Source organism: Dunckerocampus dactyliophorus, chromosome 14 (genome assembly GCF_027744805.1).
Source record: "Dunckerocampus dactyliophorus isolate RoL2022-P2 chromosome 14, RoL_Ddac_1.1, whole genome shotgun sequence".
Taxonomy (NCBI): Eukaryota; Metazoa; Chordata; class Actinopteri; order Syngnathiformes; family Syngnathidae; genus Dunckerocampus; species Dunckerocampus dactyliophorus.
Genome location: NC_072832.1, coordinates 7,838,003 through 7,866,002, shown reverse-complemented (window position 1 = coordinate 7,866,002; position 28,000 = coordinate 7,838,003). Strand labels below are relative to the sequence as shown.

The window sequence follows — 28,000 nt, the reverse complement described above, 5'->3', positions numbered from 1 at the left end:
CCCGCCACCGGAGAAGAACGACAGAAAATGGCGAGTCAGTGTAAAAGGCAGCAATGCTCCATCGACAGGCGCGGCTTTCGGCAGGAACTTGACTCGTGGCGGCACAAACTCATCCACTGTGTAGGTAAGAACCGAGCGAGCCGTTGAATGTACATTTTAACGTGCTGAGAGAGCGGCTTCGGTGTGTAAATAATCAGCTATTACCCAACTCACTTCGGGGCATCTTCCAAGCCAGCGACTTTTTTGTCCTTTGTGGTCGATAGTTAAATGTTGCAGCTTGTTTGAACTCATTACTGTTTTCCGTCTCATCGCCATTTTTGGCGTTGATGAAAGGATTTAAACACTTTAGCTAGTGCTGAGTTTGTTTAAAGGGCACCGTCTTAAAGGGAGTGTCACAGGATTTATCGGCCAAATGGCACACTCCCATTTGTTTAGATGAAATGCGCTCTCCCGTAGGCTGATTCTGAATTATAATTGTGAGTGTGGGGATGTTTCTTTGCTTTTTGTGTGTTAATTTGGAGATAAACGTATTACTTTTACACCAATTTCTTCGTCTGGGTGCGTGTACGACCACAAGGAGGAAGTGAGTGGGGGAGCTTCCGCTTTGGCCGACTTAGCAAAACACCCTCAGTGTAACCATCTTAAAGCCCTGTTGGCTTGTTTATAATGAATGCAGTGTTTATTTGGTGGCTATTGCATTGACCATCATTTTGTAATCATGTCTGGTTCAAACCTTCCAAGCTGTAATATAGTGCATTGACTACAAGAGGAGCCTTGAACCTGGTTGGGAGAGTTCTTTCACACTAGAAACCCCTCAGTCCTTTTGGTGTGGCTCATTTGGTCATCTGAAACCATAGTGGTGGCATTGATGGGAGGACCGGATCGCCTGAATATACAGTTGCAACAATTAAGACACTCCACGTATCTGTTTGTATAAGCCAACACTTCTGCTTCTGAACTGCTGCACGACTATATTCTGCCGATACAAATACCGAGCATCCACGAGTGTAATCGACAGATACCGACACCACAGATTGAGTGTAAATTTTTAAATAAAAAACACCATTTATGTCTTATTTTAACCCAAACAGATCGAATGTTTGTTTTACCAGAACATTAACAAAATGCTGGAATCCACAACTCAGATTTTGTATTTCAGAATGCATTTCTTTCTAGTGTTCACTCACACATTATTAGCTGAAAACCTAAATGGAAAAGCAGGCTTGCAGGCGCCTTGTGGTTGTGGGGGGCTCCCTGGTGCCCGCTGCTAAAGTTTGATCCCAGAAGACGGGCTGACTCAAAATTTCTCACGCAGCTTAAAGTGCTCTACACAACAACCACTGTAACTTTAGGGTGTTTAGCACAGCATTTGGTACACGCCTTTAGGGGACTGATGAGCAAAATTGGTTTAAAAACACGGATGCTGTCAAGCAAAACCTCTTTGCAGAGGCAAAGGATTTAGGATTTACAGGATTTAGCAACTAATTGACCATTTTTTTAGTGAATATACAACTTTGAAGATATCTGCATTACATGTACACACATCCCATTGTGTGTACTGTGGCGTGATTTGACTGCGTTCCCACCTCAATTCAATCACACTGGCAAATGAACCAATCAGGTTTGCCCGTAAACATGGTGATGCAACTACAAGTAATAAACAGGTGAAACCAATGACCTACTAAACCCATTTTGGGTTTTTGGGTCTTCTTTTCACCATGTACAGTATAACATGTAATTGTTGATTTCACTCTTAAGTTATGTTTCGTACTTAAATCTCTTACACTAGTTTATGTGCTCACGTTGTACGTGGTAGCCTGAAATTTGTTGTCGGTGGTGTTCTCAGCAGATGGAAGTCGTACTAGTGTGGTGTTGTGCTTTTTTCTAGTTACAATTGCCTTTACATCAGCTCAAACTAGTGTGGTTATTCTCCTCTGATCTTTTGACGTCAATATTTTCTCCCATGAAACTGCAGCTCGCTGGATATTTTTTCTTTTTGGGACTATTCTCTGTTAACCCTAGAGATGGTTGTGTGCCATCCAAAATATGGATGTTTTGTGTATACAGCTCTTTAGTTTATGAACAAGTTCCGTTCCTACGACACATTGTAAGTTGAATTATCGGGCACGTCACTCACACACTACACAGAGCATATGAACAATGTAAAACACAGTAATAAAAACACTAAATACAAGAATAAAATGAAACTGTAAAAAAAAAAGAGCGAAAAGAAGTTAGTTCTTACAGTCGCTTTCGTAGCTAATTACCTAATAAATGCAGGACACAAGAAACACTAACATGATCACCCTTACTGACTAAATGTAGCGACACTGTCACTAAATTGTCAACATGGATCTCTCCTGTGTATGAGGTGTGTTCTGAAATGGAACCGGTGATCACCGGTACGTGAATGTTTGCGCTTAGCCAAATGCTCTGTGTTTTAAGGGTGCAGACAAGTCTGAGTTCATCTGGCAAATCTTTAAGTAAAGTTGATCAAATGTAGAATTGCTATAGCTCCTGCTTGGATATCAACAAGTAGCAAGCAGCTATTCAACTCTGATGGTGGTGGGGGGGGGGGGAAGCCACACATAACTCGCTGACGCTGTGAACACCAAGGTATGTTGGATTGCAAGGTGTGCCTAAAGCTCTTAATGTGCGCTTCCAACAATGCCTTGCACGCTGTCGCTTCCATTTTACTGTATTATCATTCATAGTAGCAATGCCATAGTTCAGTCAGATTGGCTTCTGGCTGCCCTCTTCTCACGATACAGCTTTTCTCCAAACGAGAACTCTCGGCATATTTTATTCTCACGAGATCTTGCAAGATTGAATGTGAGGAGCTTTCTCACCTGTATTGATTGACTACCTCCTTGTCATCTTTACAGTGTCCGGATAGATAGACATTACTATACAGTCTTTATCCTGAAAGACTGTTGCGACGGTCCAGAGTTGAGATTAGTGGATGTGCGTGTGAGGTGCACATCGTGTATTCTTCTGCTGTAACAACGTAGTTCTGGAGCGAGTCTCGTGTTGTTGGACCAAAATTAAGTTTTTATTTCAGTTATGGGAACGTGCATGTAACCACGGATCGTTGTAACATGGTATGCCATAAACCAATGACCACCTCTATCGTAATAATGTAACAACCCACTTAAATATGAGTGCAAGCCAAAGCACGATGTAGTATGATGGCTGATACCAGCCTGTGAGTATAACGTGAGTATAACTTTCTGTAGGGTTGGGAACCGGGGCTAACATTCCGATTCTCCCGGGATCATTTGTTTTTTTCAATTTCGGTCTCTACGTTCGATGATCCAGCCCGCCGAGCGGCAAAAATGGCCGCATGACACCAACCAGGAAGAAGCCAGTGAACACAGGAAGTGGCAGGAAACCTTTGTGCGCATGCCTTTCAGCCGTGGACAGTGTGCGACGGCGCTGGAAAGTTTGGCTGTAATTCTGCTAAAAAACGAACGGTCGGCGCCGTGAAACATTTGCAACGGCATCATATCATGCAAAGAAGGGTGCACCACTCACAGGATTTGACACCTCCGGATTCACGATATACAGAGTGCCCCATTTTTGATGCGTGACGCCGGACTTCTTCCAACCAGTCAGGTAAGTAAAATGAAAAATGATGTCGATCTTATACCAACATTGAAGCAGCAAACAAATTATACTGCTAATACGGTGGCCAACTCAAATATCTAGCTAAGGTAATGCTGTGTACTTTACCAAGAAGTTGACCAGACCCCGCATTGTTACTCCATTTACCTTACTTGTTTGATATGCTGCACGCAGGTTAGGAGCTCAGTCACATGGTTAAGTTACACTTCTCCAACACATAAACAGCATATGTGTCAAAATAAAAATTTGTGAACTTGTGAACGTGTACTCCTATGTAAAGAGACTTCTAAACATTTATGTTCAATTGTTTGATATTTATATAGTGGTTAATAATAGCCCTGTGAGAAATTTTTAGTAAAGAAATTAATAAAAAGTTCATATAATAAAAAACTTTGGTTGGAACTTTGGTTATTTTTTTTGACGTGGCAATATCCAGTGTGGACTCAATGTTTGAATCAACTGTCCTATGACTCTCTGGTCAATTATTCCAAGACACAATGCATCCTTGTTTATCTCAGCTGAAGTAAACATCTTCACTGACATTTGTGCAAATGTTAACCTTGCTTCTTTGGCTGTATTTAGACTAAGAGCTTTGAAACCACACTTAAGCTGCAGTGGTAGAAAAAAAAATTCACTCTTGACATCTTGTGATGATGCTGATCTCAAAATGTCACAGTACATCAATGTCATGTAAAGTGGCCACCATGCATTGTGCTCGTCGAAACGCACAAGCCATGTTTTATGGAAGCTAACAAGGTTTTTAACAAGTGTTTATTAACAAGACAGCTGTGTTCCTGTGTTGTTTTTTGGCGGCCATTTAATTCATTAATTTTTGTCTTAGTCTTTCGTATGAAAATGCTTCTCGTTTGAGTCATATTTTAGTCCGTTTTATATGTCATACTTTTAGTTGACAAAAACAAAAAAAAAACATGTTTTAGTTGACGAAAACTTAACACCTTTTTAGTCTTGTTTTAGTCAACGAACACAAAAAACGTTTGTCAGTTCAGTTTTAGAAAAAAAATATTCATGAATTTATTTCAAATTATTGGAAATTGGATCAGGAAAAAAGAAAGAGCGGATACAATTACAGTATCTCTATATACAAAGTACACCTGTAAAGGTCTACAGGTGAATACAAAATCAAATGTAGGTATAGTGTATCTTAAAAAACAACAAAGGGTGTTATGAGACAGTTGACAAGATGATACACGAGGTTGGGTCTACGAGAAGGAGACGAGATTTTAACTTTAATATTAAGAAAAGTACAATGAAAAAATATGACGATATATTGCAATCTACTAAATCAATTTCTACTACGTTAGCTTATGTTACTCTACTGCACTGTGTGTATGCTAGCGGCACTGCCTCCTCCCACCGAGACGAAGAGAATATATGACTGACGAAAGGGCTCACTCTGTTCATGCTGTTGTTTTAAATGCACCAAGGTACTAAAAACCAATGCACAAAGTGAGCCCTCTTGGCGGGAGACGAGGAAAACAGACACACATGCACATGGCAATATATTGAAGCCGGCAAAATTGAGTTCATTTTCATTTATTGTGTGATTATTTAATTTATTTATCATCCCAGGCCTAGTGCCCACGAGACATTCTTTTTCTGAACGAGAAGTCTTGTCACGTTTGTCTTATCTTGTGACACCCGTAGTATATGTGTGTGTGTGTATTTTATATATATATATATATATATATATATATACACTGAATTTATTACACACACTTGTATATTGTTTCAGAACATAGTTTTGACAAAAATACTACCAAGTAAAAAAAAAACTGAACGTCCTTAGCTGTCAAACAAACAAAACCAAAATAAGTATGAGTAAATAGGTGTGAAGTATGTGTAAACTGTGCGGGGCTGCGTGCCAGTGCAAAGAATTTGTGGCACACATAATTTCCGTGAACTAGTCGTGAACGCACTGCCACCTACAGTATGCCTAAATAATGTGGGTGGCGCGTATCAAAGCGAAGGCAAAATGCGAGCAAGTGTAAACACCACTATATTAATCACTAACTAACCACTAACTAAATCTGTGTTTATGCTAATTAACCGTTGAGCATGTCTTGAAGATTAACGGCCACTTTACACAACACTTTTTAAACTAAAGTGTGATAACTGTGTTGTATCGACCCCTTATTATTTACAACACCCTTTTGGAGACTGAACATGTAAACTTGTGTACCAGGTGACTTCACACTGTGTACTGATCCCAAACAAGCCCAACACTACTGGGTTGGCTGTGTGCTCACCATCCAACAAAAGGAGACATAATAGTTTTTTTTGTCACTTGTCACTCCCTCCCTTTATCATTGACAAACACTCCTTGTGTTTGGGCTGCAATTGTGAAGCTCCAGAGTACATGACAAATACATCAGCCTGCTGCCTGTAGAAAGGCTTTTTCTGTCCTGACAACAAGGACATACTTTTGTTTGGCTTTTTGGTGGAGAGGCCACTACCACCCAACTCGTAGTCAAATGGATATTTTGTCTTAGTGTATTATTGTGTGCAGTAAAACTACAGACCCAGAGACAAGGGCAATTGTTCCACAAAACAGGAGCAACAATTGTTTGCATGTTTGCTTGTACATGCGTTCAGAGCCCCCAGATGCATAGGGTATATCTCAACATGTACTCCCCTGTCTTTGGAATTGGAAAAATGTGCTCTAGAATTGCATTGGTTGACATTTTTGGGATGTTTGGAATGTCGTTAGATTATGCTTTTTTTTAAATCGTGGGTGCATGTGGTTAAAGTCTTGCTCTCACAAATACCAAAAAGTAAATATCAACCTTAGGCAGATTCCCTTATTTATAAATTAAAGCTGTGTATTTTCCATTTTTTCTTGTAATGGGTTTTTGGCCTACATTGTATTATGTATTACAAAAAAATTAATGGTCTAATGGGGGTTTTCTTTTCACAGTTGGACATCATATTTGACTTAAGTAACGTTTTTTTGCCACTCCGGATTTGTGCAGTATTGCGCCATTTGAATGTCAGGCTGCATCATATCATCTTAAGTAATCATGCCATATTTTTTTTCTCTGTTTGCTTATTGCCTGTTTTTAAAGCTGATCTAGCTACAGTACGGTACAGGCTATGGACACAACGTGTAACTTTGCTTATGCCTGTGTATTATCAAAGCTTGCAATATAACAGAGCTTGGAAAAATGGCTTTTGAATATTTAGCACCTTTTTAAATGGAGTAAGCTTTTAGCACAACTCCAGGTGGATGCCTGGATTCCTTTTTAATAATTTTAAGTATTGTATTATGGACTCTAAGCATTCTGAATACACATGTACCTTTTTAAATTGTTTTTGTTTTTTGTTTACATTTAACATCTATATTGTTTCATTGATTTGTCTGCACCAGGGCGTCATTGGAAAAGAGAGCGTGCTCTCAGTTGGCCTTCCCTGAGTAAATAAAGGTTGAATTAAATTAAACTGAATAACCCACAGTTTTTTGGGCTAGTCTGCAAGGGCTCCTTCACATACTGGTTAAGTATTAGGGCTAGTCTCTTTGCGATGGTCTACTTTAGGAAGAAAATATTCACACTTTGTTGCTCAGCTAATTCATGCAAATTTCCCATCCCTCATTATTCTAATTTTTAGCTTTACGGTAAAGGAATGTCGTTATCTCACTAACATGCAAAATTAACACCAGCATCTGAATACTGCAGCATTTATAAAACATGATGCCTCAGAGTCTTAAAAGATTAAAATCTTCATTGCTGTCGAAGTGTTTTGGGAGAAAAGATGGCAGGTTTAGCGACGTTCTATTTTGGCTCAACACTGATTTGAGCTCAGGGAGCTCCTGTTCTGCAAGCCTGAGTTGTTGTACTGTATGTGTACAGTAGTTACAGTGGGGGATGGGCCGAGTGGGGGTTGATGCAGCACTGTATGCTGTCAGCAGCAGAGCAGAAGGGTGGGTCATACATGGGGAAAAAGGGAGCATCGCAGATCATGATAAGAACTCCTTTTTTGCACATGATCATTATAACTTAGAAAGATGAAGGCTGCTATACGTTTTTTTTTTTTTAACATTATCATCACTTTTATGTAAGCCACTGAATTAACTGTGTCCCTACCAACAAAATTTTTGAAAGAGAGCATCTGAAGTGTATAATAAAGAAATAAAGTACAATAATATAGTTGGTAATGGTACAGTTCATTTTCAGCATGCTTAACATTTCCAAAAAGGTGTCGGAAGAAGCAGATCTTATTTAATCCTATGGCTTCCTAAGTTTCAGTAATTACTCTTTAATCTGTTCACTTGTTCTCATGTTACCATGTTCTAATAGGGAAAGAAAAGAATAAAGAATGTAATAAATAGATGCAATGAAAAAATAAATACAGGAGTATATATTGACAGGAACATTGTATGAATTAATGCAGAATATATTAGAGGTGCTCCACATTGCTTTTTTCCCAATATCTCTATTATCCAGCACTTAATTACCGATATCAACCGATACTGATATTGGCTGAACATCTTATGCCTCATCTACTTTCATGCCACTGGATGCATTTCACAAATAAGACAAATACTGCAATTTTTCAGTACCATCAGTCGCTTCTCATTATTATTTTGCTGCACGGCACTGTGTGTGAGTCCGTGTGATCCTCTGGAGATGTGATGTTTATTATTATTATTATTATTAAATATTATTAATTCTATAACTATTGAAGGAATCACATAATGAGCGCTTTACAGTGATTGCAAATTGCATATTTAAAATCCATAGATGAAACATGGAAATAATTCCAGATCACGGACATACTGAGCTAGCAAACTTTGTTGCTATGTTGAGCATGGCACAACTTGATTTTGATGAGGTCTCACTCGTGCAATGATATCAATACAGTCGTCCCTCGCTACTTTGCCGTTCGAACATTGCTTCCTGGCTATATCACGGTTTTGATTGCTGGGTGACTATGGCCTATTGTTAGTCAAACAATAGTGAAAGACAAGTCATATGTAGTATTCTGTCCATTACGCGTCAGTAATGTTACCTTGATGAGGCATTTTGATACATTACATTACCTTAACATGCCGCCATTTCTACATGATATCATGAACAAATTTGTTCTCCCATTCTGTTTTCAGAAGGTTACAAACAGGTTTTGTATGTGCTAACTACGAAAATATTCCATTTATTAATATTGATTCCTACTTCGCGGAAAATCACCTATCACGGACGGAGCTGGAACCAATTAACCGTGATAAACGAGGGATGACTTTAGTGGCAGAAAAACTGAGACTGATATGATTGATATCTCATTTTTTTGGCACTTTTGGCCGATAATGTTGGTCGGCCGATATTATCGGACATCCCCAGAATAAATAATGAATAATAACTTGTTTAATAATAATAATTAATTATATCAGACACTGGTTGTCAGCATTTCATTATATATGCCTAGTAAACACCATATGCTTGTACTAGCTCATATAGGTACATGGTTTGAGTTCCTTACACAATCCGTTCCATACATTTACTCCACATATTGATATGCTAAAAGTTTTTAATACATTTACTCCACATATTGATATAAATGTTGTGCGGACATGCCAATGTTTTAAATTAGATCCCCTTATGTCATGTTTTCTTCTCTCTTGTGGAAAGAAATGTTTTTTTATTTTTGTTGGTAAGTTGTTTGAACATGACTTCAATTGTTTGAAAATGTACCAAATCGGTGAATTTCAATTATATTCTTAAATTAAATATTTTTTTTCAGCGAAGCAACAGAACTGCCTTGCTAGAATTTTTAACAATTGGATGAATATTTTTTATTTACTGTATATCCATTGTACCCGATTGGAATGTCCAGCATTGCGAGTATTTCAGTACCATGCATTGTGCCAGGAGTTGACTATGGGTAGCTACGGAGATGACTGAGTACAGTAAATATTGTGAGTTGAAGTCTCAGCATTTTAACCTTAGAAGTTTTCAATGTACAACTGTCTAAGCAACAGCAGCGACACCCAACATGTAGAAGCCGTTGACGCACTTGGCAGGCTGCAGTTGTGCATATGTTTACATACTTGGGACTTTATTGCCGTTGGGGAAGACCACTGTAAACAAATATAGACTGTTGGCTTCGGGACAAACCAAGTGGTTGTGATCTTGACTCTACTGTTGTGTGGCTCATCCTACTTTTAAACTGGACTGCTACCTTTCTTGTAAACAAGCTGAACTGCGTGATTGTAATGTGTTGCGTGATCTGTGGTTCGATGTATCACCAGTTGGAATAGATACTCTAGGCTGTGTAGTTCCATACCTTCAAAGATATAAAATACATTTTCAAGCGCTTGTTCTATTTCTACATTTTCTTTCAGTGGCCAAATTAAATTATACTGTATCTACTAGTGAGTCATCACCATTCGATTATATTAGTATGCTATCCTTGCTGCAATGCCAGCTCACCAAATCTGGCTTTGACCCATGTCACAGTTGGGTTCAGTGGAGTATTACAAATGTAGGTCAAGGCAAGGGTAAGGCCGATTGGTCAGTACTCACTTTGATCAAACGTAAGCACTGTGAACACTACCTGGAAACTGTTAATCCCATTGGTTTTTGGCCAAGGTTCTCTCCACAGTTGCTATCCTTTTCGATATTCATATGATATCTGTGTATACCACAGACATTGCTTCATAAATGTTGAAGTAGTTTGTGTTGATTTGAAGGAGGATTTTTTTCTATGCAGCTGTAATTAAAACAACCACAGTTAGTGATTGTTTCAATCCTTAAAGTCTTGAAAAACAGTCTTTTCTCTCCTGTTTTTAGTTTTTGGCATGAACACTTTCATACTGGTTGATGTATTACCTATGGTATATCAATAATTATATTGAAGGAAAACTGCACTTTTTTCACAATTTTGCCTGTCATCCACAATCCTTATGTGAGGCATGGACACTTTCTCTTTTCTTTGTGTTCTAAAGATATAAAAACATATGGAGCTAGGAAGGAACAATGAACTGTGGCATATTGACACCTCGCCACACCAGCTAGCTACCTGCAGCACATCACAACGAGCTCACAATGTCTCACAGGGTAAAGCTACATTTGGAGCTGCTGCTGTGCTTTTATTTTTGAGTTTGGAAAATTTAATACTAGGTTCTAGGTTCATAGAATACTTCGATTCTATGTTGCTATGTGAAATCAATGAGCCCAGGAAGGAAGTTCCGTTAATCCTTTAAAGGTCCAAAATACGACAAAATACTGTATGTTATTATGAATGTACCATGTTAGTACATGGTCACAACATGTACATAAAACCATTAACCTTGTTGGAGGTTTTTGGATGTGTTTTAATAGCGGTCTTTGTAGGCGGCATAGGTGTGTCCCATTACGTTCCGTAATGAACTGTCTCTTTTTATCTGTTTTTATATCTTCAGAACGCACAGAAAAGAGAAAGACGTGTGTTCAAGTCTCACATAAGGATTGTGGATGATGGGCAAAATTCCAAAAAAAGTGCAGTTTTCCTTTTAAAATAGAGAAGGAGTCCATTTTTTTTGACCTGGCTATCAATAAGGAAGTAAAAAGCCATGGCGAGTTATGTTGAATTTAGTGTGAAAGTTGTACAAATCTGGATTTTCCTATTCTAATAAATGTTAATAACGTCCCGTTAATTAAATTAGGACATGGGGTGCAAATAAAGATAATTATCCTATTAACCCGATGACCTGATTATTTTCCTGAGTTGTCGCCAAGTTTCAATGTTTTATGTATTCTGTTTCACTTTTTTTTTTCTTTTACTGGATATGTGCTAAATTTTGTATCTAGGTACAGTTTTATCATTATAGTTACAAGCAATTACAATTCTCACTGAAGGGAATGAATATAAAACATGACCACCTCTAAATTTTCAATGCTTAAGCATAGGCAGCAGCATGGATGTGTTTCTACTGTTTGTCATGCATCTTATCCCTGGCCATTACTTTCTATTTTATTTTGTAAAGCTTGCAGAAAAGCTTAACACGACATTAATATTGTATACTCTGCACATGTAAGAGCCTGTTTTTTTTTTTTTTTTAAATACAATGTTCTGCTTCCCAAATGGTTTGGCTTTAAAGAGAAATGTGTGTCGTGTATGTTCCCCCCCCCACCCCCCCCCCCCCACCCAAATGCCTACACAACACACCATCATCTGCAAGTCGGAAATAGTTAATAATGCCTCAGAGTCATGGTATTACTCAATGACACAGTTTTAAATGCCCGAAACTGAATTCTTGGAGAGTAGTTTGATGTCATGGTGCTGCTCTGTCAAATGAAAGTGGATGACCTACTTTCTCGCTCTGCCTCTGAAATATTTCAGAAGTAGGATTGGATGGCTTCAGCTGAGTCCTGTGCAGTAACCCAGAAACAGACTCGTGCTGCAGCTAAAGGCAAGGCTGTGTTTCACCACTTCATGCCCACCCCCCTCTCGGTTTGGCTGTATATATATATATAAAAAAAAAAGTGGGTGGGAATTTGTAGGGAGGCAGCGAGAGGGCATTTTTAACACATGACAGCGTTTGGTCCAATTCACTGAGTTAGGAAAGAGAGTGGATCATCTGTGAACAGCTACTGTAAGTACATCTTTGAATGAATGGAATGAACATTTCTTGTTAGTTTGTACCTTTTTGTGAGAATTGTGTGCCTTATAGACAATAATGTCCACGTTTTACATCTGGCTCAGTGGACAGATGTGCCATGTGACCTCTTTAGCGCATGATTTGATGCATGTAGTGGTTTTTAACTTGGTTATGTTGTCCCCCGCAGCAGTCAGCATACATTATACTGTGCGTATATATACATGTTGTGTTAATGCACTGTAATCCCAAGCCCTTTCAAACTGTGATGGGGGTTCATGATCACAATATTTCACTTGTTAATTCATTTGTGCTTTTTAATTTAAAAGGAATATATGTCATTATTAAAATTCAGATATTTTGTGATTGCTAATCAGTTAGATGCACAAGACTGTAGAGAATGTTTTGATCATTCCACCTGGCACTTATTTCTTTTCACTGTTACAGTATGCACTCGCTTCCCAACTCTGTAGTTGCTTCAGTTGCTTGGCAACAGGAGGATGAAGGGCATGTTACTGTTGAAGTAAAAAACCCAGGGTGAAAGCTGATAATGTGTATTTTAACTGAAGCAAGGGGTTGCACACAGGTGTTGTCAAGATGAAACAGACCAATGATGGATGTGATATTTTCATTTATGTGCAGCCTTGACTGTTGTCTTTTTGACAACACATACTTAATTGGTGATCTTCAACAGATGCAAGATACGGAATATATTTTGAAGCTTTTTGCGCCGATTTAAGAGACTCCCTATCTCTCTCTCTTCTCAGGTTTTGAGAGCATTCTGGAAGGTCTGTTTGGCTCACAGCTGGTAGAAGACCTACAGTTATTTAAGGGTAAGTATCTTATCTTATATGCGGTAATGTAAGTCAAGTCAAGTGAATGAATTAATGAATGATATGTATTGAGTGCAATCTGTTGTCGTTATGCTGCTTCACAGTACCATGTGGTACCCCTTCTACATTCACGTTTCTTAGCAAGGCAGCTCAAGAGACAGACAACTAAGCTGGTGTTTTGGATGGCGCAAAGACCGTGGCGCAAATATGTACAATATGTGATACAAGAGTGGACATTATACAGTATTTCCATCATATTTGCACTGGCAATAATTAGGGGTGTCACAAGACACCCAACTCACGCGACGAGACGATGAACGAGATTGTAGATAAGTACAAAGTAAGAAAGATGAAAAACATGCCCGGACAAACACATTTTTTTCATTTAACTTGAGTCACAAAACAATGCAGGTTTGTTTTGAAATGTTTATTGTCCCACAAATTGACACTAAACGATATTCTTGTCAACATTTTTTTAAACAAAATAAACCGCTAATGTTATGATAATAGATAATAAACAATAATAATGTTTCATAATGTCGTCATGTTTTAATCTCTGGAGACACTCCTAGCAATAATACAATAAAGTGAAATTTGTACTAAGCATTTGGGAAATAGCTTCTCATTATCACTCATACTGAAGCACAGTAGTAATTAGTATTTACTCTGAAGACTATTACATTGAGCAATACCGTATTATCTGCTATGTGTTTTACGTTTACAGATTCGGAGCCTGTTGCAGGGTCTGACTGGTCATTTGATGAAAATTGTTTATTCTGCTGTTTTAGACGAGATAAAGTAAAGGTAAGAAGGTCTTTTTTTTGTCTTCCACATGTTTTAATTGACAAACAGTACAGTATATGCGTATTGCAACCTGCCAAACCATTTTACAACTTCACAGGAACACTTGATTGGCTTAAGTAGTGAGGAGAGTCTCCAAGATCCGCTCAAACCTCTCCTGGTGAAAGATCAGACCACCATCAGCAGATTAGAGAAGCAAGCAGAGGAATTTCTCAATGCAGTCCTCTCTAATAAAGGTGAGTGTCATTCAGCTGAAGGCTGAAAATTTGGGATACACTGGGGGAAAAGTGGTCTCCGAAAGAAAAGAAGAGAAGATATTAACAATATGCAAGTAAAAGAAGAACAAGGAATACAAACACCATGTAGTAACTTAGAAACACTATTACAGCTTTTGCTTTTGCTTGCCAGGTCTCATACATACACCTATATCATATTTAATTGGATGATATTCAGGGAGATACGTCTACATCTGTGCATTTCTAGTTTCTTTAGGAAAATGGGCTCCTGAAAATAACTTTCCATTGTGTTTGTTGCTATGTCTTATAATGATGGTCACTTTACAGATGTGCCAAGTTTCTCCGACCCACACATCCCAGTAGTGGCACGAGAGATCCTGCAGAGAATGATCCGGCAGTTTGCCACCGAATATACCTCAAAAACCAGCTCTCCTCAGGATAGTAGCTCAGAACCCCAGCCAAGCTCTGACCAAAGTCCACAGACCCCAGCCATGACTTCTGGGGTTCCAACCAGCAGCCCGTCTGCCGTCGTGGCGGGGCCCGTGCACAGCCACAACCCCGTCCTTAGCAAGCTCCTCATGGCCGACCAGGATGCCCCTCTTGACCTCACAGTCAAGAAAACCCAGTCTGAGCCCAGTGAGCAAGGTAGTGTGAAACTAAATATTTACCTTACGGGGCAGCTGCCTGAACATTCAATCTAAACTGAGTTATGTGTCCATTTTTAACAGAGGGAGTCCTTGACTTGTCCATCAAAAAGAGTCGCCATAGCAGCAGTTTTTCAGGCCACAGTCCATGCCTTTCTCCTAAGGTGTCCACACTCAAGGGGTAAGAAAAGTTTTTTTCTTTGGCCATCATCAGTCTCCACTCCTCTTTTGTTCTCATGTCATAATGAAAATCGAAGTTAAAGTTTTGACATGTGCCTAAAAAGCGGTAAAACTACCAAAATAAACTAAATTTTTTTATGTCTTTCTGTTGCCTGAACAATACTGCACTATCACCTCATGTAGTTGCTTATTGTTAAGTTTTAAGACACTACATGTTAAGAAATTGTTCAGTGGTGTTGCAACTGGTGCCTTAATTAATTGTAGAATGTAGAAATGTCAAATGTGGAGATCAATACAAAATATATCAATACAAAAACATAAGTGTTATTAGCCTTCAGTCCAATCAATAATAAGAAATAAATAAATGTGTGCCCAAAGACCCTCAAATAATGACGTATATCATCAAAAGTGTCCAAGCAAAGATAAGTGAATAGCACTGTTTGCCACACAGGTTCAATGAAAATGCTGTGTTAGCTTGAAAAAGTAAATAAACCCCTACTCAAAATGTCATAACAATGGTAACTGTGCAACATTTCAGCCCGAGCATACTGTTTTGAACACTCCAGGTAGGTAACAAAGGTGCAACATTCAAAAGTAAACAAGTTACAAACCAGAAAAGGTAAGCAGCAGCCCTTAAAAAAGGGCACCATACTAGTCTCTTGGTCTGGCTGGTCAAGATTTACCAGTGTTACCAGTGTGCTTCAGATCTGCTCTACATAGCTTCCAAATGGCGTGGCTTTTGTCGAGTTTTCTGTCCTTTGTAAAATCCAAACATGTTCCCAACTTAGATTTTTGTTTTGCTGATGTGTTGAAAATCTTTTGCGGTGACTAGCTAGCGCTAGCGCACTGCTGCCGTTTACAGCCATTCTCGTTTTAAGTCATTGTAATCTCGGGAGCATGTAAGATTAATTTTGCCGGCAGCCCATGCTCTTGTGTTGTTTTAGAGATGCACCGTTAACCGATTGCTAGTCCTGTGGTACCCTAAAATCGATTAATCTAAGGATTTATGGCAGATTCTTATTGATCTTGGCGGCTTCTACCAAACTGTATCTGTCGCTTGTCAAACCGGATATCCGGTCATATCATATCCTATATTTATCGTTCACAACCCAAATAGCAACTATAGTGCTTTTATGGTGCGCCGAACAAAGTGCAATGAAAAAACATTATTGGTGAAATTATAAAGACAAGCCTGTATAAACAAACTGTATTGACAGATGTGCATGTATGCTGTACATTCTACCTGTATGATCACATATTTTTAAATTATTGCTGACTTAAGGTGAATGGGAAAGAACTTTGTATTTTCTTAGGAAAAAAATAATTTCTTTGACCATACATCCGTGAATTTGCGGGGCCGTGAATGCTGAATCGCTGACTGTGCTGGGATCCACTGTACTCAAAACAGCAAAGCTTCTCGATACCGCTGTTCTCAATTTGCTGCTTATGATTAGTCTAAAGAGAATGCAAGTCTCCCTGCCTCATTTTGTATCCATACTCCGTTAATTGGTCTTTGAGTTTGACATTAACACAACCCTCTGCTGGCTTACTCTTTTATTGGTGTGCTTGTTCAGTGGTAACGTCACAAACAAAATGTCAAAAGCTATTCTTGCATTTGTCATTTTGTGCCCTGATTAAACATTTGCCAAGAATTTCCTTCAGGATCAATAAAGTATCTACGTAACCTAGGCTGCCTCACAGCAATGCCAATTACTGTACACCCATCATGTCCTCTTTCTGGCTTTGCCTATTATTACATTTACTCATTTTCTGTCTGTCTTTGGTTTGCCGTCTTGTGTTTTTGCCAGTATTTTATTTGTTTTTGTTGTTGTTGTAAAATTTGTAATCAATCATTTACACAAGCAAATAAATGTCCCATTTTTGTGTTTTTAAGTCTCACAAACAACCATCCAGTCAGTTAAGACAAAAGAGAGTGATGTTACCAAAGCAAGGTCATATAATAAAGGAGTGGCCAACATCCTCCCTTCCCCAACCCATCCTCCTTTAGAACAGAGAGAAAGACACTGTGCAAGCTCTGCTTACACCCAATTTCCTTCCATCCAATCAGGCGATCCTTGAGCGCAGACGGACAGGATGGGAGGAGGAGGGAGAATATCGGCCACTCCGCCCGTTATAAGCCCTCCTCATCTCTTGCGTACTCTCTGCACATCAAAGAGGAGGTTGGTCTGGAAAGCGACCCAGAGTCACCTCTCAGCCATAACCGCAGCGTCACACCCACTGACCTCTGCGGAAACGGATTCGGCGCCTGGAGTTCCAAAGCTCATTTTGGTGCACTCCTCAAACTCAAAGCTAGCAGTGAAGCTAGTGAGCACCTTAAAGACATTCCCAGGTTATTGGAAGCTGCTGGACTCTTTTCAAAGTCTTTGTCCTACGGTAAAGGAAAGCACCGGGATGCCTTCCGAGACCACGCCACCTCCCTTTATCATCCCAACATTGACCTCAAGATCCCCCAGGTGCGAGTTTTGGCTGCAGGGACAGACGCTGCTTGGGATCCCCTCCCAGTTGAAAATTCAGGTTCACTTTGTGAGAATGGTCTGGGAAAGAAGCTTCATTCCCGCAAAAAGAGCAATGGTGTTTTTTGGCCTCGTGACACAGACCGCCAAGTCAGAAACCTTTCCCTGGATTCAGAGTCTGACCTAGCAAACAAACCGCCAAGGAAGAAACGTGGTCGCTACCGACAGTACAACACGGAGCTGCTGGAGGAAGCCATAGTGGTGGTGATGGGTGGGAAAATGAGCGTATCAAAAGCCCAGTCGATCTACGGCATTCCCCACAGCACCCTGGAGTACAAGGTTAAAGAGCGCCTGGGGACCTTGAAACATCCCCCGAAAAAGAAACTGCGGCTGATTAACTCGCTTGATGAGAAGAGAGTTTCTCATTTCCCAAAGAGTGAAGAACTCCAGGCCATCTCTGAGGAAAGAGAGAGCTCATCCACAGAGAATGGAAGTGGGTTGCATGATGGAAGTCTTTCACCAAATTAATTTTATTTTACAAATGTACAAACACATTTTTAACAAGGCAAATGTTGCCTTTATGCCCTTAACACAAAATTTCTAAATTAGTTAAGTTATATGAATAATTTCTTACATTTGGCCATGAATACTTTTAATATGATTCAATGTTCATGGCCATCTGTTTTTAACATTTCATGGTCTCTATGCATTTGATTATTATATTAGTGTGTGTATTTATTTTATTTATAGGTTGCAATTTGAAGGCTGCTTACATTCTGAAATTGTTACATTCCGAGGAAAATTACTCAAGTGGCGCCCCTCAATGTCTACAGACAGTACTGTCCAGACACTCTACATAATCCACCTGAATATGTAGAACCTGTAAATATCACTCAAAGCATGCTCTATATTTATGATTATAACCATTATTCTTATTTTGTACATGGCTGACAAAGTTCTAATCACTGTTTTTTAAATGCACTGGAGATTTAATGACAAACTGTATGTTCAAACACTAATGTACTCAAAGTATGTGTTGGTTGTCCACATTACAATACCTAATCTGTTGTTTTTATTTCCTGGAACCAAAATGCAATGTACGCTATTTTTTTTGTCAATTCCAGTTAGGCCTATTTTAAACAAATATATACGAAGCACAACAGGTTTTTATATTTATACATTCACTGTGCTACATGAATGGTAATTGTTGATTCTCAATGCCTTCACAGCGCCTCAGGTTTAGTTCAGGTTTGGATGCAGGACTTGTCTTAATCCAATAGTGGTTTCACTGTCCTCTCACACATGATATACTGTATACCTCGCTTACTCAGAAGCTTCAAGAAACAGTTGCCTCCTCTTATGTCGCCTCAAATGCTATAGAATAGGCAATAATTCAGGTTGTCTTGACAGGATGTGCCCTACTTTCAAATGTCTTCACAACATACCTTAACTATCAGTAGCATTTCAGTGCCAGCAAAAGCCTTCAAACCCCTTTTGATGATTAATTTAGGGCTCAGATTTTAGGTGTCAATATGTCCTGAATGCCTTTTCTCCAAGGCAGAAGAAAGCAACTATTTTATTGTTCACGTATACACTGATTGCTTGGCCAACATACATGTAGTAATAGAGTAACACTCAGCTGTACATAGTTGACACCCTTCAGAACCCAGTAATATAGGGAACAGTACATTCAGGTATTTTTTAATGTTATCATTTAGTGCCAGTAATAACATCTGTCTATTTTAATGTCAATGTTTTTTCTATTTGCAGTACTTGAGGTTCTTGTCATGTACAGTTTAGAAACTGGCAAGGGTGTCTGTTCACATGACACTTTCCTTTTGCCCTTTCCTTAAGATTTGTTTTTGTTTTGAGTGGCGATAGCAAACCTCATGTTGAGTCCTTGAAACCGCTAACTGTACACAAGGATGTTTTTGTTGTAAACTGGCTGTAGTTTATAATCAGCTGTTTGTTGTCATGTAATATTTTGCCTGTTCAACTTGATAGAACAAATTTTCCCAATCTACTGGCATACCTGTAGTGTGCATTTTCACGTATACCTCAGGGCACTCACAAAATACTATACTTTATTTTTTATTTTTTATCAGGTTATACATTCCTGCAGGCTTTTATGGACACATTGTTGCTTTGATGTTCCTAAACAACTCGGGTTGACTTAACGTAGTGTTTTGTTGTGTTCAATGGACCAAACTCATACTCGCCTTTACCACACATCGCAACCTGTCTGAATAACTTTATCAAAACATCATACACATCATATAATTTCAGGAACAAAAAATACTGTTGCATTGACAATCATCAAGTTATGTCTCATCTTTAGTGAAACATATTTTTAACCATCAGTGTTCAGACAAGATTTCCTTGTATGATAGAAGACATCAAATTTTATACATGTTTTCTACATTTTTTTTAAATCTATTTTTTTTTTTTTAAAGCTAAGCGTATATATTGATTTTAACACCACGTGTATAAATATGATGCTCTATCATATAAGGCATACATGCATGCATTTTGGTTAAATATTGTTTGACTACCTCGACTTGCAAAAACATTACATTATTCTATTGTCACAACGGTTTTAATTTCCTTTTACTACACTTAACATGGGCTCTTAATGATGTAAAACAGTTTGAAAACTTTATTAGGTGCAAACAAATGTAAATAATAACTTTAGCTTGCAGATGTTCGAAAAGATATTATGAAAAATGAGAACTTTGAGATATCACCACAAAAACAGTTTTGAATTGTAAACTGGTAAACTCTTCCAGTCTTTGAAAACAAAGTCAAATTTCCTGCTTATTACGATAGTATAAAATATATTAAGCATTTTTCATGAAAATTAATAGATTTATCATAACCTTAGTGATTAATGAATGTAAATGGATTTGATAAATAAGTGTTACTAGACATAGTGATTTAAAATGTATATTTAACTTGATAATCACCTTTCACAGATGGATGACGATTTTTCACGTGATTAATAAAGTATATCTGAAAGGTACCAATAAATGAAATACATTTTGTGCTGTCACTATTCATAGTGAGCAAGGATAAAATCCTGAAAGAATAAACAGCATTGCTAAAATACTTGTTTTAATGCATAGTTATTAACATAAAAGTTGTATTTAAAAATATATATATTAATAACTTGTTTTGCATGACTGAGTTATGAAATGTGAGGGGTTAGATGTATACGAAATTTGTGTAATTTTGGAAATACTTGTTGTTGATGTTGATGTTAATTATTGTCAAGTCAACTGTGTGTTGAGATGAACAGTGAACCTAAAATGTTGCTAAACCAGTTCACAATCTGTGCAATGGGTCACTCAGGATGAAATACCTTCATAGTCTGTAATAGTCAGAATATTTATATTCTTAATATATAGTCTTAATGAACTTTGGACATGAGTTTATCACATCTGTAATTGTGAAATGTTGTGATGTGGTCTGCGTCTGCATTTTATCACGGTTACTTTTGTTATGGTGTAAGAAAAGGCATGCATGTGGTGTCCTTATGGCTGTGCTTTATAGTCGAATGGCGAGGGAAACCTTCAGGGATGATACCATTCAGAATTCAGGTACTCTTCTTTATTCCTTAGGTTTTTCCAGCAGGGACTGAAGAAAAGATGAACAAGAAAAAGTTGCCATTGAGGCGATTCTTATTTTTACTCTCTGAACTATTTTTTAATCCCTAAGATTTACATGGAATATTTTTGTCATACAATATTCAAAAAAGAAATACACAATTTGTCTTTTTGTTTTTATAAAGTTTTAGACAATGAATGTCATATAACCAGTGCTGCAGGTAAAAGACGTTGGTCAACATTGTTTAAAACAGGCCAGGATTTATTTACTGTCCTTAAACTAAACAGTTCTACAAAGAGGGTAGACCCACTGTAAAATCCAAGCCAACCCGACCTCATTCATGCCTTGTGCAAAAAAGACTGATGAGCTTTCATTTGTTGTGAAAGACAGAAAAGTCCACATTCTTCCACAATTAAAGCTGGACCCACAAATATGTATAAAGTGATACATTTTTGTGGAACATGTCCACAGTAAAATTTTTGTAGCGTTCTTTTGTGAAAGGGTCTCAGGAATCCAGAATACCTCGCTGACACAACTACAGCAAACACTGATGAAATACAGCTTACAATGTAATTTAATGTAGACCTTTTTATGACACACAAATGTTTGCATATATCCCACTACCTGTTTTTGTTTTGTCATTTGATTGAAAGTTCATTGGAAAGCACTTGTTTTATATTTTTTTCTTTGCACGACACAAAAACTTGACTCTATGTATGTATTCTATATTTGCCCCGATGTATATGCTCTTTCGAGTGATAAAAAGATGTAACTTGTTTTAAAGTGGATGTCCTGTGCATGTGTAGCATTTTCTTAATGTAACAATATATAGCAGTGTGAAAAGAAAAAAACTGGTATTAACTGTAATGATGTAATTGGTCAAGTTCACTGGATTTAAATTGACTTAAAAAAATAAATCACTTATTCTTCTAATAAATATGCAATGAGAAACCTTTACTGTCTGTTATTTCACTCAACTTCAACAGATTGCCTTTGTTTCCACAGTAAATACCGCAATACAAATTGATCGTACAGTATTAATAAATGTTGTTTCCTTGTATTTTCATTATTTTTTCATGTTTTTCTTTTCTGTTTTCTCTTCAGTGAGTGTGCAGTCTTGCCTATTGCAAAGGCAAAAGAGCTGCAGTCCACCTCAACACTGGAACAGTTCATGGCGAAGCTCTGCCGCCACCATCAGAGACAGATTGTCGATGCCATAGGTTTCTTGCAGACTGAGGTCAAGGCACTGGGGGCTTTCAAGACACAGCAAACTAATAACTCTGCCTCTGAAAGGGAACAGGGAACAACCTGCTCCACCCCTGTTATGTCTGAGAAGTCAAGCTTTGATCTTAGGATTCCTGTTGAATCCACGCCGAAATCTCAAATCCTGGATATTTCCTGTTCTATCCAAAGGGATAGTGTCACGGAAAACGTTCCAGAGACTGTAGTTCCATTGACGTCTGTTCCTGCTAGCCCTGTGTTGGATCTTCATAGCCCTGAGTCAGGGAGCAACCAGGCTTTGGTCACCCCGACTGCTATCCCCGTAGACGCTGACAGCAACCGTCAAGGTGACCATGCTCCTCTTAAGATGAAAATTATGAAAAGCAGTAATGTTGCTGCTGGTAAAAAGTTATCTTGTGTGCTGACCACCTCGCTTGCATCTGACTCTGGTACATTGGAGGCCAGACAAAATAACTCAAATTTATCCAACAGAACAGAGACACATAGCGCTAGACTAAGCTCTTCTCTGAAAAGACATAATCTGCTAAATCACTCGCATTCTGCGAGACAGAGAGGAGCTGTGTGGCACACACCAATTAAAGAGCTTTCACTTCCTCAGGCTAATGCTGCAGAATCACCACGAACTGCCAGGAAAACCATCCGGCCATCCACCCATCAACAAACTAGACATGCTCCTTATAGGATGGTTGACCCTGATCTTGGCAACTGTGACATTGTTTACATTGACAAACCCATTACAGAGTGCTTTAAAGAACAACAGCGTAACTTGCTTCCCCGCCGCAACGCCCGGAAAAGCACTAGGGGACATTTGTACACAGATGAAATTTGGGAGTTAAAAACTGTCCGCACGTTGGCTGGAAGGGGCAACTGTCCTAATCCGATGCCAGAGTTGATCACATTGGTCACTCCAAAACAGATCCTTTCAAAGCCTGAAGGTGTACCCCCGGTGGATATGCCGTTTGCTGGAGCATGTAGAGAGACAGTGAGTGAGCTGATGTCCTCAGAAGAGTCTGATGAAAGGGTAATACCAGGAACAGGTGACGTGGTGGAGGTAGCAGCTAATGAAGCAGACATTATAGTAGAAACCAGTCAGACCGATCAGTGTCAGAACAAGTTAGAGACCCCTCAACCTATAATAAGTGCACTATCTGACAACATAGTAACAAATAACAGCACAGATGATCTCCAATTACAAGAGCTAACATCTTCTGAGTGCAAGAAAACAGTAGAAGGTCATGAAAATGTTGCACAGACCTCATTTGAAGCAGAAACGGATAAAGAGCCTGAACCTGAACAAACCGAACCTACTACAACAGCAGTGTCCGAAACAACAGAACCGTCAGATAAAATCAACACAGAAGAAACGGAACTTCATATTCTGTGTAATAAAATGCATGGCTGTGAGGCTACCCCCCTCCCCACGAGCGCACCATCACCAATGGATCAGGGAAATGAGAAAGACAATGGTAGACCCCAGGAACCGCCGCCAGAGAAACAGACACTCACTGATAAGCTTGAAGAGACTGAAAAATCTTTGACCTCAGGATTAGTCAAAGAGCAGATGTTGATTGAACAAGAAAGTGCAGCAGCTGTAGATGCTGAAACTGATGTGCCTGTATCAACATTTGAAGAAGATGAATATGATGTTTCCTCAAAGACAATGGATACTCTCCTAAAGGAATTACCTCCTTGGCGTAGGAAAAGAGGCACAGTGATCTCTCTGCCAAAGAGGCTACGACATTTGCAGACTGTGATCGTGGGCTACGTTAATGGGAGACCCATATCAGCCTCTGACAGGAGTCTGCGCCGTAGACTAAACAGTGGCACATCACCCACTAAAACCCCAGTGAAACAAAGCCCGAAGGTTCCCAAAAAAGCTGACTCTCCGGAAACCATGAACCTAGAAGCAAATACAACTGAAGCAGTCGTATCAACAGAATCCACTGCGAGCGCACCTGAACTTCCTCTAGTGGCAGCTTCTGACATAACAGAAAACCCTACAGTTAAGATATCCCCCAAGTCCAAACCAATCCAAAATCAAGGCCAGAAAGTTGAGCCGGTGGATTCTGGCACTGAAACCAAACGACAACTAAGATCAGCCGTCCAGAAACGTGCTGAAACTCTTCCATCAGACCTTTCTCCAAATTCTGTCACATCCTTTTCACCTCCTAAACCTAGTTTACTCCCGGCTTCCCCTGCAGCCCTGCCCCCCGTTTCTCCTCTTTTGACAGGGTTAACTTCACCTGGAACTCCTGAACAGTCTCCACTGAGTACAGTCCAAGAGACAGTGTTGGAGGTAAACAGTCAAAAAAGTCAATCATCAGGGAGCGTTTCAGAAGAAGTCCAAAGTATCTCGGTCAAACAAAAATTAAGATCTTCAAAGATGGTAGTAGAAGAAATAAAAAATGAAACTCCGCTTGACGTGGGGTTATCATTTGAGAATGAGACTGAAATGCAAAAAAGGATGGCACCATCAAAAGGAAAAAGGGTTCTCATAACGGAACCTTCAACAGAAACAGAAAACCCAAATGCAGCATCATTAGAGGAACGTTGTATAAGTTCACCAGGAGTTGATAAGCCCACAAGAATGCCACTGAGGAGTGAGAGTGGTAAGGCCGAAACATCCTCCCAACCTGTCCCTCAGTCACCACCTTCGGACAACAAAAAGCTATCTTTGCGATCCCAGAGGTTGTCTTCACCCTCTACCAGTGCTCACCCTGTATCTGGAAAGAACACTAATGTGGTGTCACCTACCAGAACACCTCCATCAAAAACTCAGACCAGGTCACCTCCGTCACTTGCTACATCAGTTCAGCCTCGGAGCTCAGCCTCCACTGTGATTTCACCAAGACTGGAGTCACGCAGACAGACCAATAAGTTCTTGGAAGCACTGAATGGAGAAGATAATCAACAGCTGCTTACAGACTTGAACCTCAAATATGAAAAGATGCAGAAAGGCTGGCTGCAAATGGACAGAGATGGTCAGCCAGCAGCAAAATATAAAAACAAATCAGACAGACAAGCAGCTATATGGAAGAGTAAACGCAGGGCCCGCAAGCCAAAGACTTTAGAACCACAGAAGTATTCACCAGTTCAAATGCTCTTTACCAAGGACTTTGATCTTTCCAGTATTTGTCGCTGGTTCCTGGAATCAACAGAAACCCAATCTCTTGTCATTGTTAAGAAAATAAACACCCGTCTTCCGTCGGAAACTCAGCTGTGCTTCCACAGCTCGTCCAATGCATCGGGGGTCTCTCAGGGCGTTTTTCCAAGCTTACAAGCGGAACGCTTAAAGAAACACTTGAAAAAGTTTGCCATTGCCTCTCCTGTAAAAAGTAACCCCAGGAGTCAGAAACTCATTGCAAAAACGCTGGAGCAGGAGACAACCTTGATCAAAGGCAAAGAGAGGCGAGAACTTCCCAGAGCTGCTCATACCAATCGGGTGCACGCAAGAGTTGATGCTGGGGGACACGCCAACGAATCCCAGAAATCTCCTGCTAAGCCAAAGAATCCTGCCAGTGCCAGGATTTTGAGGAAATACTCCAATATTAGAGAAAAGATGCATGTCCAGCAAACTAATGTTCGACTGAAAGGCATCTCTAAAAACTTAAAACCTAACAGCTTAAAAAGACAGACCACAGAACCTGCTTCTGAGTCAACCGTCAGTCCACCTCAGAAGGCACCAAAACTGCCCCTACCTGTCGCTAAGCCAGTGAAGGCAACAAGAATAGCAAGGAGGAGAACATTGGCTCGAAGAAAGTCTACAAGGCTTCGAGCTGTCGAGGCTCGGGACGTCACTCAAGTCAAAAGATGTTCGCAGCGACTGAATTCTATGACAGATGCATCAAAAATCCAAGTAGACAAAAAGACATCAGAAGTAGACAAAGATAGGGAAAAGTCCTCTGTGAACAAAGTCAACGCTGGTAAAAATCATGTAAATGAATCACCGGAAAGCAAAGAAATCAAAAGTGTGCAAGGTGCTCCTGAGGCGGAAGTGAAACCTCCCGAAGCACCCGACCAAGTGTTGACCAGATCCCAGAGAAATATGAAAGCAACGTCGAACGATAGCTCCAGTCGTGTGACAAAGATGTCCAAGATGGCGAAGCAGCGTGCGTCTCTCAAGTCCATCAGGAAGGCTGAGGGAATCACCAGAAAAGCTGCTGTGAAGAGAAATAGCGACGCCATGTGGTCTCGTACGAGAGCTCAGGACCTCCTAGCACCGCCAGCAAAGCGCACCAGGATGTCACGGTAAAGCTGACCTGTTTTTTATTACTTTTACCTGGAATATATTCAGAAGGACGTCCAAACCAAACAATGAACTTCAGTATGGAAATACTTTGGAGTGACAAGAGGTGCAGATGTGATGTTTGCCGGGTGCTTCAGGGACTGCACATAGACATTTTGTTTGAAAAGACAGAAACTTTTTCTTTTTTTTTTTATTCAAGGAAGCATTTTTGAGTCTGTGGCTTCACAGTGACACTAAATAATTTTCCCTCCATGTTTTTTTTCCCCTCATGATATTAAAAGCTTTGCAGTCTCCGGCCCGCCTTCCAATCACAGCCGAGTGATCATGGGACTGTTGTGACCAGGTGCCTTATTTATGAAGTTCAAAGAATGTCTTTCTAAATGTGAACTCTCCTCCTTGTTGGAAGACACTTTCTTTATGTCAGCGTATGCAAATAATTTTCTTGTGTTGACTTACAGTAGCTGACGTGTGTATTTTTATATGCCCGCTTTCTACAGCATTAATTTTATTTGAGTTGCATTACGATATTTAAACAAAAGTGTTAAAACAAGACACTGTATTTGTTCCCCCTCCTGGTGAAGTACAATACTTTATTTACTTTAGTGATCTGCTACTTAAAGCAGTCCACAGGAATGTCTTTTGGGGGCGGAGTTGAGTTTAAGGAAGATTGAAGGACCGGGGAGCAAGTTCAGACCATAGTTGAGAGTGCCGGGTTTGCTACTAGAGTGCAGGAACTAACCAGTTTTCCGTTGCAGAGCCATTTTTTTATTAACAGTGCACAAAATGCACAGCTCATGCTAATATCCACTCAATGCGTGCTGTAACTTGTGGATAAAAGCCACTCTTCATCACTCCTCTGCCTCCCTTAAAGACACAAAACACATTTTTTGGGGGGAAAAAAATCTATCGGATTTGGCTTTAACAGATAAATTGAAGTTAGTGGTTAAACCTGCCACAAAGACCTCTGGCACTCACCAGAGGAAGTGCGCATTATACTTTCTAAGCACCCCTCCACCGCACACACAGCATTAACTGCACATTCCATGTTTAATTATTCAACTTTAATGACTTTGACGTAATCGTGTGATACCTTCCATGCTAGTAACTGACTAAATATGGTCAAAGGAAAATTTTTTTTTTATTGTCACTGTTATTTTATCCTGGTCATTTGTCTGGAAACCCTTACATGTACAGTACATGCCGATCTTGTTTGTCGTCTTTTTTTAATTATTGTTATTTAAGAGCTGCGCGTCGCCTCCTAAATGTAGCCCATCTGAAACAGTCCACCAAATATTCAAACTTGAACGTGTTTATTCTCTACACTTGCTATTTAAGGATTTTTTTGTTTTGTTCTTTGGATTTTGTATATTAGAGAGAGGTGCTTTATTTGTGGTAATCCCAACAATAAAACATCCTGTTTATGTAAAGAAGCTTGTATTTTTGCTGGAGCTGATATAAAGATGGATGAATTTTATCTGTGTTTTATTGACTCTTTCAAATTTTTCTCTCGTAAAGGACTTGTAAAAAATG

General features: G+C 39.4%; 1 protein-coding gene across 2 annotated transcripts; it reads left to right on the top strand.

The window, feature by feature from the left end:
* The first annotated feature begins 3 nt into the window (after positions 1-3).
* On the top strand, positions 4-27,942 carry wu:fc17b08 (ligand-dependent corepressor). Of its 2 annotated transcripts, none has more exons than XM_054798978.1 (7): positions 4-124; positions 12,979-13,044; positions 13,769-13,848; positions 13,946-14,081; positions 14,409-14,726; positions 14,810-14,906; positions 22,087-27,942. In XM_054798978.1, the coding sequence occupies exons 1-7, from the start codon at positions 28-30 to the stop codon at positions 26,474-26,476; spliced, it is 5,184 nt and encodes a 1,727-aa protein (XP_054654953.1). In that variant the 5' UTR covers positions 4-27; the 3' UTR covers positions 26,477-27,942. The 2 variants fall into 2 exon arrangements, with proteins under 2 accessions (XP_054654953.1, XP_054654954.1); XM_054798979.1 differs by lacking the exon at positions 22,087-27,942 and adding an exon at positions 16,974-21,672.
* Positions 27,943-28,000: the final 58 nt, after the last annotated feature.